This window comes from Peromyscus leucopus, chromosome 20 (genome assembly GCF_004664715.2).
Source record: "Peromyscus leucopus breed LL Stock chromosome 20, UCI_PerLeu_2.1, whole genome shotgun sequence".
NCBI classification, from domain to species: Eukaryota; Metazoa; Chordata; class Mammalia; order Rodentia; family Cricetidae; genus Peromyscus; species Peromyscus leucopus.
In genome coordinates, this window is record NC_051080.1 from 21,887,695 (window position 1) to 21,901,061 (window position 13,367).

General features: G+C 47.3%; 1 protein-coding gene across 11 annotated transcripts in view; it reads right to left on the bottom strand.

The window, feature by feature from the left end:
* The window catches only part of Asap1 (ArfGAP with SH3 domain, ankyrin repeat and PH domain 1), a 311,987-nt gene that overhangs the window by 228,703 nt on the left and 69,917 nt on the right, over nucleotides 1-13,367 (bottom strand). For 9 of the 11 annotated variants that reach the window (XM_028876034.2, XM_028876031.2, XM_028876033.2 and 6 more), the window contains exon 3: nucleotides 7,664-7,790. In XM_028876034.2, coding sequence (XP_028731867.1) covers nucleotides 7,664-7,790 — 127 coding nt within the window. Of the gene's footprint in view, nucleotides 1-7,663; nucleotides 7,970-13,367 lie in introns of those variants that run through there. The other 2 variants (XM_028876035.2, XM_028876036.2) reach the window with 2 other exon arrangements.

Below are 13,367 nucleotides of genomic sequence, written 5' to 3' on the forward strand. Positions count from 1 at the left end.
CAGCTACAGTGAGCTAGCAGCTTATTTCAGCTCAAAATGGCTATGACCATGGTGGGCCATAAATGGTCCGAACCTCTGGTGCTAACCCGGCCCTGCTCTTGGTCCAGTCTATGCTTCCACAATCCAGGTCCTTGAGGCACACAGAGTCAGCCCTGCCACCTGACCTCTTCATCACCTCCTTTTCTAAAACACATCTACCAACTGTCATCTCAATCGCATGCCAACAATCCTTAGATTGCACTCATAGTAAACAGCAACAGTATGGAGGATACAAGCCATCCCTTTTCAGTGACCACCGTGCCAGGAGGTACTCAGCCCTGCACATATACTGACTCACACTTTTCCATAAGGAAATAGAGACAGAGACAGCTTTGGTAACTCATGCAGCAAACACACCCTGGAAATCACAGGGCTGAAATGAACCTTGCTGGAGCTTCACCCTCATCAGACCATGTGTCTGCCATTCCTGGTCCCACCGGTAGAGCTTCTGTCCATGTACTTACCTACTAAGGAAAGCTCTGACCTCTCCCTGGCCGCCTTGCCCTACAGGACAAGTACTTAATGTAAGACTTTGATATTCACTGGCCACCTTTACCAGGTCATGAAATCACTTGATGAGTGGTGCCTCACGGGCAAGATCTCCTTGGCTATTTATTCAAAAGGATGCCATTTATCAAATGAAGAAACAGAGGCTGAGGCTTCATCTCCAGCCCCATCAGTTACTCATGGTTAAATGACCCAGGTAAGAATGGATGTGCCAAGAAATCCTCAAATGACGAGGTGACGTACATGGAAACCAACACTCCGGGTGTCACAGAGCCCCACACAAGGCACTTTGCAGATGTCTGGACAGTCTGAACATCTGACACAACTGGTTTCGATGGAAGCGTCTTAGCACACAAATCAGATGCCATGGACTCACATGACATGTTTTTAGAGATCAGCACTTAACCCAGCCGACAGGTATATGCAAAATGAACTTCCCAATTTCGGGCTTATTTCAGTCCTTCGAGAAGCGAGATCCAGAGAGCAGTGCTGGAGAAGACTCCCCTAACCAAAGTACAAAGAACCCTACATCAGGAGCCAAAAGCCCTGACTTCAAAAACCCCTCCCTAAGTCCCTTCTCATCTTTAGACCTCGGTCTCCACACTGAAAGAAACAGGGTTGACAAAACCTGTGCAGGTCCTGGTAACTCAGCTTTACTCCACAGGGATGCAAAGCCCAAAGTTTCTTCCGGTAAACAGTCATGTCAGTAAGGTTAACTAACACTTTGCTTCTCCACTTTTAGGCAGCTGTAACCAGCAATCCAGGCAGGCAGCGATCAGTGGAAGACTATCAGCACCATACTACCAGCCTGATCAGTTAAGACTCCAAATCAAATGCACAATGGCATGAGAGTTACACTAGCTGAGGCGTCCACCAACCTTTCTGTGATATTGCAACGGTTAGTAGACACTCACCACAGCTTTCATGGACCTCCTGGAGACAGAACCTCCACACTGACAACCCCAGACTGGGTAGTACTCAAGGTCCCTGTAACTCAACTATATTCAGTGATTGCTTAGCAACAAGTATCCTGTAAAAAGGGAGGCTATGGATGGCCAGGCAGCTCAAGGACAGACAGGCTCTAAGAAGCCTGCTGCAGCCATCGTATTTCTTCAGCCATATCTGTGGAGGTTCACAGGCAAAAGGCTGGTCAACAGTTCCAGAATACATATAGCAGGGTGGAGCTGGAAGCCGCATGGCCTTTTCATGGCTGACCAGTCTAACGGAGGACAGCTGGCAGTGCCATGTATGACCATAACAAGTATTTAGAGAGGCCTAAGCAGAATTAAGCAATTGGCTTGCTCTTTCTTCCCTCTCTAAATTTCATTTAAAAATTGTGACATATATAAAAAATAAATCCAATTTTAAACTCAGATATTCTGGATTCAAAGTCCAAGTCTGTTACTTTCCCTACCGGGAGATCTTAGACATTTAACTTTTGACCTTTTATGCACATATGAAAGGATAATGCTAAGAATATCATCTAATTGGCCTTTTGTTTTACGCAAAGATGAAAACAATTACTTTTTTAAAATACCAAAGATGTATATGAGGGCACATGACATTAATGTGGAATATAAAACTGACAGGTTCACACCTCGCTCTAAGGAGCACGGGTTCTGGCACTCGAGGGAAGCTGCTTTCCCCATTTTTGTAAACAAATAGTCATTGACCTTTGCAAGGTTCTGAGGAAACACACCCTAATCACTCCCAGACTGAATCAGAGGCTTGGCCTCCAGAGCTCAGACTTCTACAGAGAATACTGGTATCACAGGGAGAATTGTCTTTTGTTGGTTTAAGAGGTCAGGTACAGACCCAAATACTGTTTCTCTACATTAGGCAAAAGGGCCCACAGGGACTTTACCTAACCTCCCAGAGATGGGCTTTGTTGATGTTGTGTTGTCTAAAATGACATAGTCTTTGAAGGTAACTGACTAGCTCTTGCATACATCAAGACCTAGCTTTAGAATTCCTAGGTATGAGAGTCCACAGATTATCACTAGAGACCTAACCTCACTTGTCAAAGACTAGATCTCCAGTCATCAACATAAAAGACAACACCCAATAGCATGCCCCAAACTACAAAGAGAAGAGGAACACTTACAGGCATGCAAGAGTACTCTACAGTTGATAATAAGTCCCAAGTTCATTTCTGACTAGCTGTGAACCAAACACACACACACACACACACACACACACACACACACACACACACAGTTTTATGTTAAAATAGGACTCCTGACAATATGACAATAATAGGGCAAGCATTAAATAATAGTATGTATATATGGGGGTGGGAGGGATAGAGAAATGGCTCAGTGGTTAAAAGCACTTGGCTGCTCTTGCAAAGGACCTGGGTTTGGTTCCCAGCATCCACATGGTGGCTCATAACACTCTAACTTTAGTTACAGGGGACCAGAAGCCCTCTTCAGGCTTCTTCAGGCAAAAGGCACATACACGGGTAACATTATCTACACATACAGGCAAACACCAATACACATGAAATCTTTATTTAAAACAAAACAAAAAAGTATCTATAGTGCTAGCACACAGTGGGAACACCAATAGCTGACAACTATTTTGGTGTTACTATCAAAGAGACCTTTGGCAACCTTTAATCAAATGATTCTAAGTCTTCAAAACACTCTGAATTAAGACAAGCCTCCAAGCCAGAACCATACCTGACACCCAGCTCCCTTAGAAAGGCTTTTAGAGGGCACCTTGTAGACACAATTACTCACCTCTGAATCCCCAAGCCTAGCAGTAGAATGCACTCAACAGTGTGTGTACTGATGGGATGGAGATTGCAGTATATAGCTTGTATGCTGTGATGAATGTTTGATATTAATTCTCCCATCTATGAACTTAACCTTTCTGTCCTATTGAGAGTTATGGGCTTTTTTTTTTTTTTAATTTTCTTCAACATCCTTAGCTATCATAAACAATCCAAGTAATAGCTGCAGTACCTCACCAGGGCTTAGCAATATGACTGTCACACAGATACTCCTCAAAGATGTGTGGAGCAGATGCTGCTCACAGGTCACTTACGTAAGTTCTCACATTTCAATCCGAAACCCACATCCACATCTTTGAAGAAAGATTATATTTAAATATCACTGTTAAGAACTCCCTGGAGCATGGGCATGAAGAAAAGCTAAACTGCTAAGGAGGTTCCACATGTCTTCATGAGATCAAAACTGCAATGTACAATAAGGTAAAGCTTCATTTACGCCCTACCAAGTCAATGAAATATGACTTTGCAGACATTTAGACTGTGTATTTTATGTGGTAACTGTAATGAGTTCCCTAATTCCTTCATTTACTAATGAAATCTTGGGAGATAAATCATCTCTTTGGGCCTCAATTCTCTTCTCAGTAAAGAAGAGATAAGAACAGCCTTATCTCCCTTCATAGGGTTCTAGGTGTAGACTCTGCCTCGAGGATGCACGTAGCTCTGCACAGCCGACTACAGGTACTGTGCATCCCATGTGCCTGCAACTGGCCTCATATGGAGTGGCAGCTAAAGACATAGACAAAGTGTATCTTCTCCATCAGCACCAAACTAAAATGCTGGCCTTCTATCAAGTAACCACCAGACCCCCCAATGACTATGATGCACTCTCCCTCTTACCCAAGGCCCTAAGTATTGGTCACTCCAAGTCTTCCAAGGGAGAAACGCATCCCAACGTCTTGGTCCCTGTTCCTAAAATGCCTGCCTGCTCCTTTCTCAAGAAAACATTGTCTTCTAACCACTTTCTCACAACTTCCAAAGGGCCACAAGTAGAACAGCACACATGAGTACGCCCTGGATCCTGAATAAGCAAGGCGCTGGCTTTGTGCTGAGAAAACACTTACACGCCAGGATGAAACCTTAGCAGAATTCCAGATGATCCATTCCTGCCTCTCCAAGACAGCCACTTGTGTCCCGGCCAAGGCGTGACTCTCCAAACCATGTGTGTCCTTTAACACTAACGGGGAAGCCTTGAAGTAAGCTCTTAGCCTCTTCTCCTGTACATCTGATTCCTTTCCCAAAGTGCACGTCCCAAGGGGGTTCACACATACACAGCACCATCTGCACAACATGGCACACTGTTTGGCAAGGACATACACAAGAAGGGGAAAGTGGAGATTAATTCAGGGTTCCAAGCCTGGTGCTCCAACAGGATTTTAGCTGAGCCCCATGTGTGTTAATTAGTATTAGAAACAACAGACAAAGTCACAAATAAACAGGAAATGCCTAACGACCAGAACTAAGAAAAGACTTGTTTTCAAACAGAACTCCAAGCTATCCAAATTACTCTCTATTCTGGAGTTTCCACATTGGGGGGGGGGGGTAGAACCCAAAAAATCCTATATCTAAGAATAGCCACAAAATAGCACAAGCCAAATCCTTGCAATTTTCAAATCCCTCACTTGTGAAGCATAAGCAAATGAGATTTCCTGGTATGTTCACGAATTTTTCCTTTTATTTTGGGGGGCAGTAATTTTGGTCCCCTTTTCAAAATCTTTTGTTTTTTGAGACAGAATCTTCATATGTATTCTTGGCTGGGAACTCACAATCCTCTCCTCAGCCTCTAAGTGCTAGTGTAGTACCTAGAGCAGGTCCTCTGCCCCAGCATTTTTTAAAATAAGGTCTTACTGTGCAGCCCTCACTGGTCTGGAACTCATTAGGTAGACCAGGCTAGCATCAGGCTTGGGAAGAATCCTCCTGCCCCTATTGCCCAACTGCTAGGATTACAGGTATGTCCCACCATACCCAGCCTCCCATTTCTGAAGAAGCAAGTTGTGATCTACTCAAGATGTCCATAATAATGTACCTTCTCCATATAGGTAAGCTGGGAAGGAAAAATTAAAATTCAACTGTGTAATCATCCAACAATAAGAAACTAAACATACACTTTATATATGTGTATGTGTATATGTGTGTGTAACATATGTTATATATGTTACATATATGTATGTTATAATATATATATACGTTACACACACATAGAATATGATTCAAGAGTTAGAAGATACACATTGAGGGAAATGATTCTTTAACCAATTATTGTACTCAAGTTTAGAAAAATGACAAAATTTTGTTACCAATTACTGTACAATTGATACAAATGCAACATTTACTGCTATGTTTTAGAGACAAGAGTATATCAAGAGCTTTCTAGACTGGCTCCAATTCTTTCTCAAGTTCAAAGGTCTATTCTACCTAATTTTGTAACACACATACCACACACACTCACACCACACACACACACACACACACACACACACACACACACGCACACACACATGCACACACACAGGACGAGAGGGAGGGAGAGAGAGAGAGACAAAACGAACAACAAAACCTCACTGCTTTTGCATTTAAATGTAGCACAAATACCCCCCCCCCAACAGCACCCCAGCACCCTTATCATCTGCTGTACAAACAGAATACAGTAACACTATCTGAGTGTGCAGAAAGTTACAGTAACCGACAGCTCTGTTAGCAGCCACTGAAGTTATCTGGAAGGAAACCAACCCCACAGTTTAATCAATGTTAAACCCTTTGGAGGCATACCCAATTAGAAACGGCAAAAGATGACCACACACTCCTGGATGAGCATGTTCTTACAATTACACGAAGGACAGACTCCTTGAATGCCTAGCAACTCTATTTAATCCCTGATACTAACCATGAGGCAACTGACAGTTCACAGGGGGTGTGGGGGGGTGGGGTGGGGCACATTACCTCTGGCTTTCCCATACAACTAGTTAGGTGATACGACTCCATCCATTTCAACATCCACTTCCACCACTCAACAACGACTCCAGAGAAAATTCTAGAAACAACCCTAACTGCAATAAAACAGACTAGTTTACAGTACCTGGCAGGCAGGCATGATGGGATCCCAAGGTAACAAAAGTCTCCAGCCTCCTCACATTGGCATCCCTTAGGCATCCAATACCAGTTCTTCATACATTAGACAACATGAGTACCAAAGCCAGTGTCAGACTAAAACCCATGATTCCCTATATTACCGAGGGCTGGCCCTGCTGGCCTTAACTAAAGAAGAGCTCCTTGAATCTCAAATAAACCAAGCATATAATCCCCCCGGGGAAAACCCTCTTCCTGTCTACACTGTCATTTTCAGCCAGGGTAGGCCTGGCTGGTTAGGATGGGAGTGATGTTTTGTGGCACTGAAAAATTGTGCTGAGTTTCTGGGAAACTGCCTTATTTTCACTGAGATTATACAGGCTTATTTATGTAGCTGTAAACCTGGGACTACAGGTTTCTCCTCATCCACCCCACTCTATCATTCATTCATCGAAAAATTTGAAAGCAATCGCTTTGCCCTTGTCTCTGCCCATGGACATCCATCCACAGGGTTCTGCTGGAGGGTCCAGATAGCAGAGTTGTTCCTTCTGCAGCGTCTAGTTCCATCTAACAGTGTGGTCACCTCTGCAGACTGCACTGGCTTCAGCCCTCTCTTCACAACCTTAGGAGTGTCCTGCGGATCTGGTGCAGCAGCCCTGAGCCCTAGAAAACCAGAGCCACTGGAGCAAGGGGAGAGGGGTGGAGACCTGTTTGTACAGCTCTCCTTTCCACCTGGGCTTTTGCTCACTTTAGGCACAAGGGACTAGCAGACACAGGCCCAGGGGTGGCAACAGTCTCAAATCGGAGTTCCCTTTTAATCCTTTGGGTTTTTCCACCAGCCCTTATCTCTACAGCTAAGCCTGCTTGGTCCCGCTGGGCTGCGGAGAAGTGCATTCACGGCCCATCTCCAAGTCTCAGGCTGGTGACCTTGGCCACGCAGCCTCGCCTCACTGCCCTCGGTGGCCTGACGCCATGCACTTCGTGGGTTAGGAAAGGGTCACAATGATGTGGAAGCGCCGAGCAGACTGCCTGGCACCCAGACAGGGTGCAGACAGAGAGAGGATCTCTCTTCTACTCGGGCGTCCAGAGCTCGCTCAGTTTTTCCCCACTTTCGTCTCCAGGCTTTCAAGCCTGCAGGACCCCGGGAAGGGCTGCCAACTGGGGACAGCAGGGGCCGGGGGCTCTCGGAGGGGGTGTGGCTCCCCCAGTCGCCGGGCTCCCCAGGGCCCCAGCCCACCCAGCGGCCAGGCCGCCGCCTACCTCCTCCAGCAGCGTGACGGTGTTCCTGCAGTTGTGCAGCCGCGTGGTGAAGCTGGACGTGGTGGGCGAGTTGTAGTCCTCGGTGGTCTCGGCGATGAACTCGGACACGGAGATCTGGTCCGGCATCCTGCCGCGGGAGGGACGAGACACAAGCGGGGGCGGGCGTGAGTCACGGCGCAAGCTCCCGGGGCCGCCGAGCGGCTCATGAACGCCACGCGCGCAGCCCGACCCTCCGCGGCGCCCGGCCTGGCGCGCGAGGAGCGGAGCGGAGAGGAGACGAGCGGAGCGAGCGGCGCGGCGCCCTTCAAACTGCGAGCGGCGCGCGAGGGCGGGCGGGCGGGCGGCGGCCGGGGACGCGCCTCCCCCCCTGCGCACGCAGGGAGGGGTAAGAGGGGGGGAGACGGGGGGTAAGAGGGGGGAGACGGGGCGGGCGGAGCGGGACGGGGCGGGGCAGACGGCTCCGCGCAGCTGACCGGCGGCGAGGCCTGGCGGACTGCACGCTCGCTCCCGCGGCGCGGCGGGCGGCGCGCCCGCGCCGGTCACGGGGACAAACACGGAAGTGCTCTGCGCACGCGCCGCGTCCGCCCCTCCCCTCTTCCCACCCACCCACCCACCCACCCCACCCGGCCTGTGCGCGGCCCCCACCTCGCTGCTACACGCGCTGGTGCTCGTGCCCGTGGGGCTCCGGAACCGCGCCCCCCCTCCCCCGACACACAGACACACACACACACAGCCGCCCCCGGACCGGTTTCTTCAGCGAGCTGGTTACGCGAGCGTTTTTTTTTTTTGCAAGAAGGGGACCAAAAAAAAAAAAAAGTTGTATGCGTTCTTTTTTTAAGTCCCGAGTGGGTGCAGGAAGCGAGGCCCGGAAAGCTGCCTCCTGCTGCGCGGGCCGAGGCCGGAGGACCTGGCTAAGCCCCGCTGCCCTCTGAACGCCAATGCTGCACCTTGTGCAGAGAGGAGACAGGAAGTATTGATTGTTTTAAAATACTTTTCACCTGTCCATGTGCAATGTTTTTTTTTTTCCTTTTCTTAACCCAGAGGAACGGCGAGGATCAGGAGCTGCAAAAGTATTTCTCAGGTGCAAATGCTCTTTACTGTTAAGCAGAAATTCAATTTCTTTTGAGAAAAGTACCAGTTGGCCCTAGCAGAAGTCTACTGTTGTTAGTCCAAAATACCTACCTAACTTCTCACCATTGACTGGATGAAGTTGATTTGAAAAAATAGTAACAAAAACCACCTAGGCCTTGAGAAGTGTTTCGGGATTGGCCTACAGGAGCCTTTGAAAGCTTATTGCTGATCTTGATGCAAGCCTTCTTTGGAAGGCAGGCCACCCAGGCCTGCCCGCTTAACCATCCTATATGGCTGGGGGTTGTGTTCTCTGGCCCTTCTGCCCACAGCTCAGGGACCCGTGGTGAGGACTTATCTTGTGTGGAGACTGGTAGGGAGAGGAAGATTTCATATTAAAAGGAAATGGTTCACCTCATAAACTGCCCACAGATTCTGGGATGAGGGAAGTCAGTAAGGTAACATTCCTGCTGTCCTGGAACTTGGCCTCTGCCAGAGGGTCAGACAATTAACAAATAGGCAATCTAGTGGAGTAGGTAGATATAAGTATGAAAATGACAGAGTCATACATAAAGCCTGCTCAAAGTGAGCAGAACAGAATGAGAGTGAGCCATACAATATCCTGTTGCCTAGGGATCTCGGATCCCCAGTTGCCTCACACAAAGGTGAAAGGACACTCAGGAGGCTGAGTGAAGGCTCATGGGTGCATAGGAAAGACTTGCTTCCTGCAGAGGAAAAAACAACAACAACAACAAAAACACGGTTTAAATTGTGTGCTGTTATTTACCTCCCTGACTTGGCCAAATTGGGTCTGCACTGTGCCTCGGCTGAGGTTCTTAGCAGTGCTCTCCAACGCAGGCGAGTGTTTCAGCCTACTAAAGGAAGGGCTTTCTAAGGAAATGTGAACAAATAAACGCTTCCCTGGCAAAGGGACTTGTAAGAAATTCACCTTTTAGAGTCATTCCTGAAAAAAAATGTAAATAAAGAAAAATAAGTACTTTCTTGCCTTAGTACTTTAGAAGTTTGGTTTGGGACACCTGGAGGGTGAAGCTCTTAGAGGACAAATAGGCAGGACAGGACTGGCAGCTGAAGAGTATCAGTGACCCTTGAGGGTCACTGGACGAACTCACGTGCCATGGATGCAAAGAGTTGCTTTTGAAGTATGAGCCACCGAGAAGGAAACCCTACCTCCTTTTCCACAGCATCTGGAAAAGTCTGTAAGTTGGAACAAATATGACCCTTACTAGTTTGGAGTAACTAAGCTCCCTGAGCCCAGGCTCCCCCACAGAGCGCTGAGAAAAAACCAGTGCGCAGGAGACACTCCCCTTTAAAAGGACTTGTCTTCCCCTGGGCTGTAAGTGAATCTGGGCTTTGATATTGTCTCCCTCCCTCTCTTCTTCTGAGTTGTCATCTAGGACCTGTCATCTCTGCTGGGCTGGCAGCACTCCTCTGTATCTGGCATAAACAGGAACTATGAACTGTTGTTTGGAGCCTAGAATGGGTGCATAAGTGTGTCTGTTCCCAGAGGCCTTGGATTCCACAGCTTTCCCTCCTCATACAGATCTGTCACCTTGGGTTGGGGTGTCATGGCTTAAAATAAGAGGGGGTGTGTGTGTCAAAATGACCACACAGAGCCCTCTCATCTGAAGCTGATGTGTGCCTACACTAGGCTCTGCAGATGAAAGAAAGATTATTACAGCAAGTTAAGCGCAGCAGTGGTAAGCAGCCAGGGATTTCTTTCTTGCCTGAATTCACCAGAGAGCCCAAACTGCCGCCCTCAATTGCTGTTTCAGTTTCCTCCAAAGATTATGTTATGTATCTGCTCCTCCCCTGTCTCCTCCAGCCAAGAAAGGAATATATGAACAATGAGATATTGTGCTCTGGGTAAGTATATCCCTCCGTAGACCGGTCTGCAATTAGAATTTCAAAGCTTTGCACCTCAACCCACCATTTCTGGGGTTCATGGACCATAATCCTCTTGAAATTTGAAACCATGCCCTAGTGCAAGCCATCTGTACCTCCCATTTTCTCAGATACCCTGAGCACCGTTCCTGGATATCTGACGTAGGCAAAACTGAAAGGCTGAGTTTCTTTACAGGGAGACACCCAGAAATATACACTATCCTCTCCAAAACCAGAAAAAAACACACGCACATAGACTTGGGCTTCTGTGCACTCGGCTTTATATAAAGCAAGCATCATCTATGTTGTCATCACTATAATCCCCCCTCAAAGACTGTTCTTATGCCCAGGTCTCTCTTTCTGCTAAGCCCTGCTCACATTGTGCTCTAACAAATAAAGCTTGCCTGGAGATCAGAGTGCTGAGCTAGCCACTAGTGAGCCATAGAAGCCAGGCAGTGGTGGCGCACACCTTTAATCCCAGCACTTGAGAGGAGGAAGCAGGAAGATCAGGGGTTCAAGGTCACCTTGGGCTACACGAGATTGATACAGTTAAAAAGACAAGCCTCCAAGCCAGGCTCTTGCCTTTAACCCCAGCACTTGGGAGGCACAGGCCTTTAATCCCAGCACTAGGGAGGTGGAGACAGGAAGTGCTATGACTGGGTGGAGAGAGGAATGTAACGTGGGAGGAGACAGGAGCTTGCCCCTTTTCTGTCTGAGGATTCCTAGAGGTAAGAAGTCTCTACAGTGGCTGGCTCCTTTACTTCTCTGATCTTTCAGCATTTACCCTGATATCTGACTCAGGGCGGGGGAGAGAGGTAAGGATATTATTATGACGAATTAGATATAATCGCAAGATAGGGAAATGGAGGTGGGTCGTCAAGGGTGCTCTTGAAGTCTGAAAACCCATTGCTACTCTGAGCTACAGTGTTTGCGAGTCACAGCACCCATCAGATCCCTCATGGAGCCAGCAGAGGGAAAACGCTTCAAGTTCCTGCAACTTGAGTTGGGCCAGTCTGTCACTGACCTTGTTTTCTCATATGTAAAATTAGGGTAATCAGATCGTTACTAGAAATGAGAAGAGATGTGGAATAAAGATGTTGACACATACTGAATTCTCTTTGAACAGTTCTTGTGTGAAGCATGACTCTGAATACATCCCCCTTCATCCCACAACTCAGATATCTCTAAAATAGTCACCTGGAGGACGGAAGAGGGGGAGAGGGAGGAAGGGCTATACTATATTCCCAGAATCTGGAGGTTCAGATGTGGGAATAGGTAGTCAGTCACTGAAGTTTTTGTTTGTTTGTTTTTTTGAGACTGGGTTTCTCTGTGTAGCCTTGGCCATCCTGGAATTAGCTCTGTAGACCAGGCTGGCCTCGAACTCAGAGATCCACCTGCCTCTGCTTCGTGAGTGCTGGGATTAAAGGCATGCGTCATCACTGCCTGGCTGATTGGCTTACTCTTGTGAGAGGCCAGACAGACCCCTTAGTGATGGTTCTGGATTTTGGAAGTAAATGAACAGGATCTAATGTCAAATAGGATGAATTCCAGTCAGGATCAGAAATGAATTGTGAGGGCCAGCATGAGATAGCCCAGGGAGCATCGTACTCACCACCATCTCTGACAACCTGGGCTCAGTATCCGGAACCCATGGTAGGAGGAGTGAGCAACACCCTCAACTTGTTCTCTGGCCACATGCATACAAGGCACACATGTACCCAGACACACATACACAGATAGTTTCTTAGAACCAAAAATCGTATAATGAAGGATGGTGGTCTAAGCCAGCTTTCTAGGGGCTGTAACAAAGGATTCCATTCTCAGGAAGCAGCATTGATTTATGAGTGGATTCCAAATGAGATTGGCGTAGGCTCACATCTCTGTCATACAGCAGCTACCAGACCTTATTAAAGAGCCTTACTTCTCTGAGTCTCAGTTTTCATATCTGGGGGAGGGGGAGTGAACGACACAATGATAGTGCTCATCTACAGGAGTGAATGAGCTAAGGCATATAAAGAACTTAGCAACCCAAGTAGATGCCATCTTTTAGATATTATCATGGGAGCTTGAAACCCTTATGTGGAGATAGCAATTCTGAGATTTCTAGCTGATGTTCTCTTTTTGAATCCTCATGGCAACTTCCAATGTAAGTTTTAATTAGCCAAAGTTTACCACAGAGAAAACCAAGCCTGGAGAACAGGACAGGACCCTACTACCTGAGCACCCATCCTTGGCCAAGCACTGCATTGGTGGTATGTATGCAGTACTTGACACCACCACTCAGTCCTTCAGTGCGGCCACCACTGTGACATGAACTGAGGGACACAATGAACTCCCACTCCAAGTTTCTATCCCTGAGCCTGGCAGACCTGCAACATTGGTCTCCTTACTATGTGGCGCTGCACAGTGCTGCTGTCCTGGATGCTACACTCCCCGACACCGGCAACAAGGAAAGCTTCCTTATTCATTTCACTTGTTAAGGCATGGATTTTTTTTTCTGTCAGCTTAAAGAAATACTACAGAAAGGGAAAGCCCTCTCAGGGCAAGAGTGACAGATCTAACTCCACGAGTTATTCTATTAGGCTCACGTTACTCTACTCTCTGTGAAATAAAGGCTGTTTTCTTCATGTTCTTTGTACAAGGGTTTCCCAAGTGCACTCATACAATTTCATGTAATATTTTCTAAAAAGCCTGTGCTAGCCCCGATTGTACTTTAATTTAATTTAAATACATC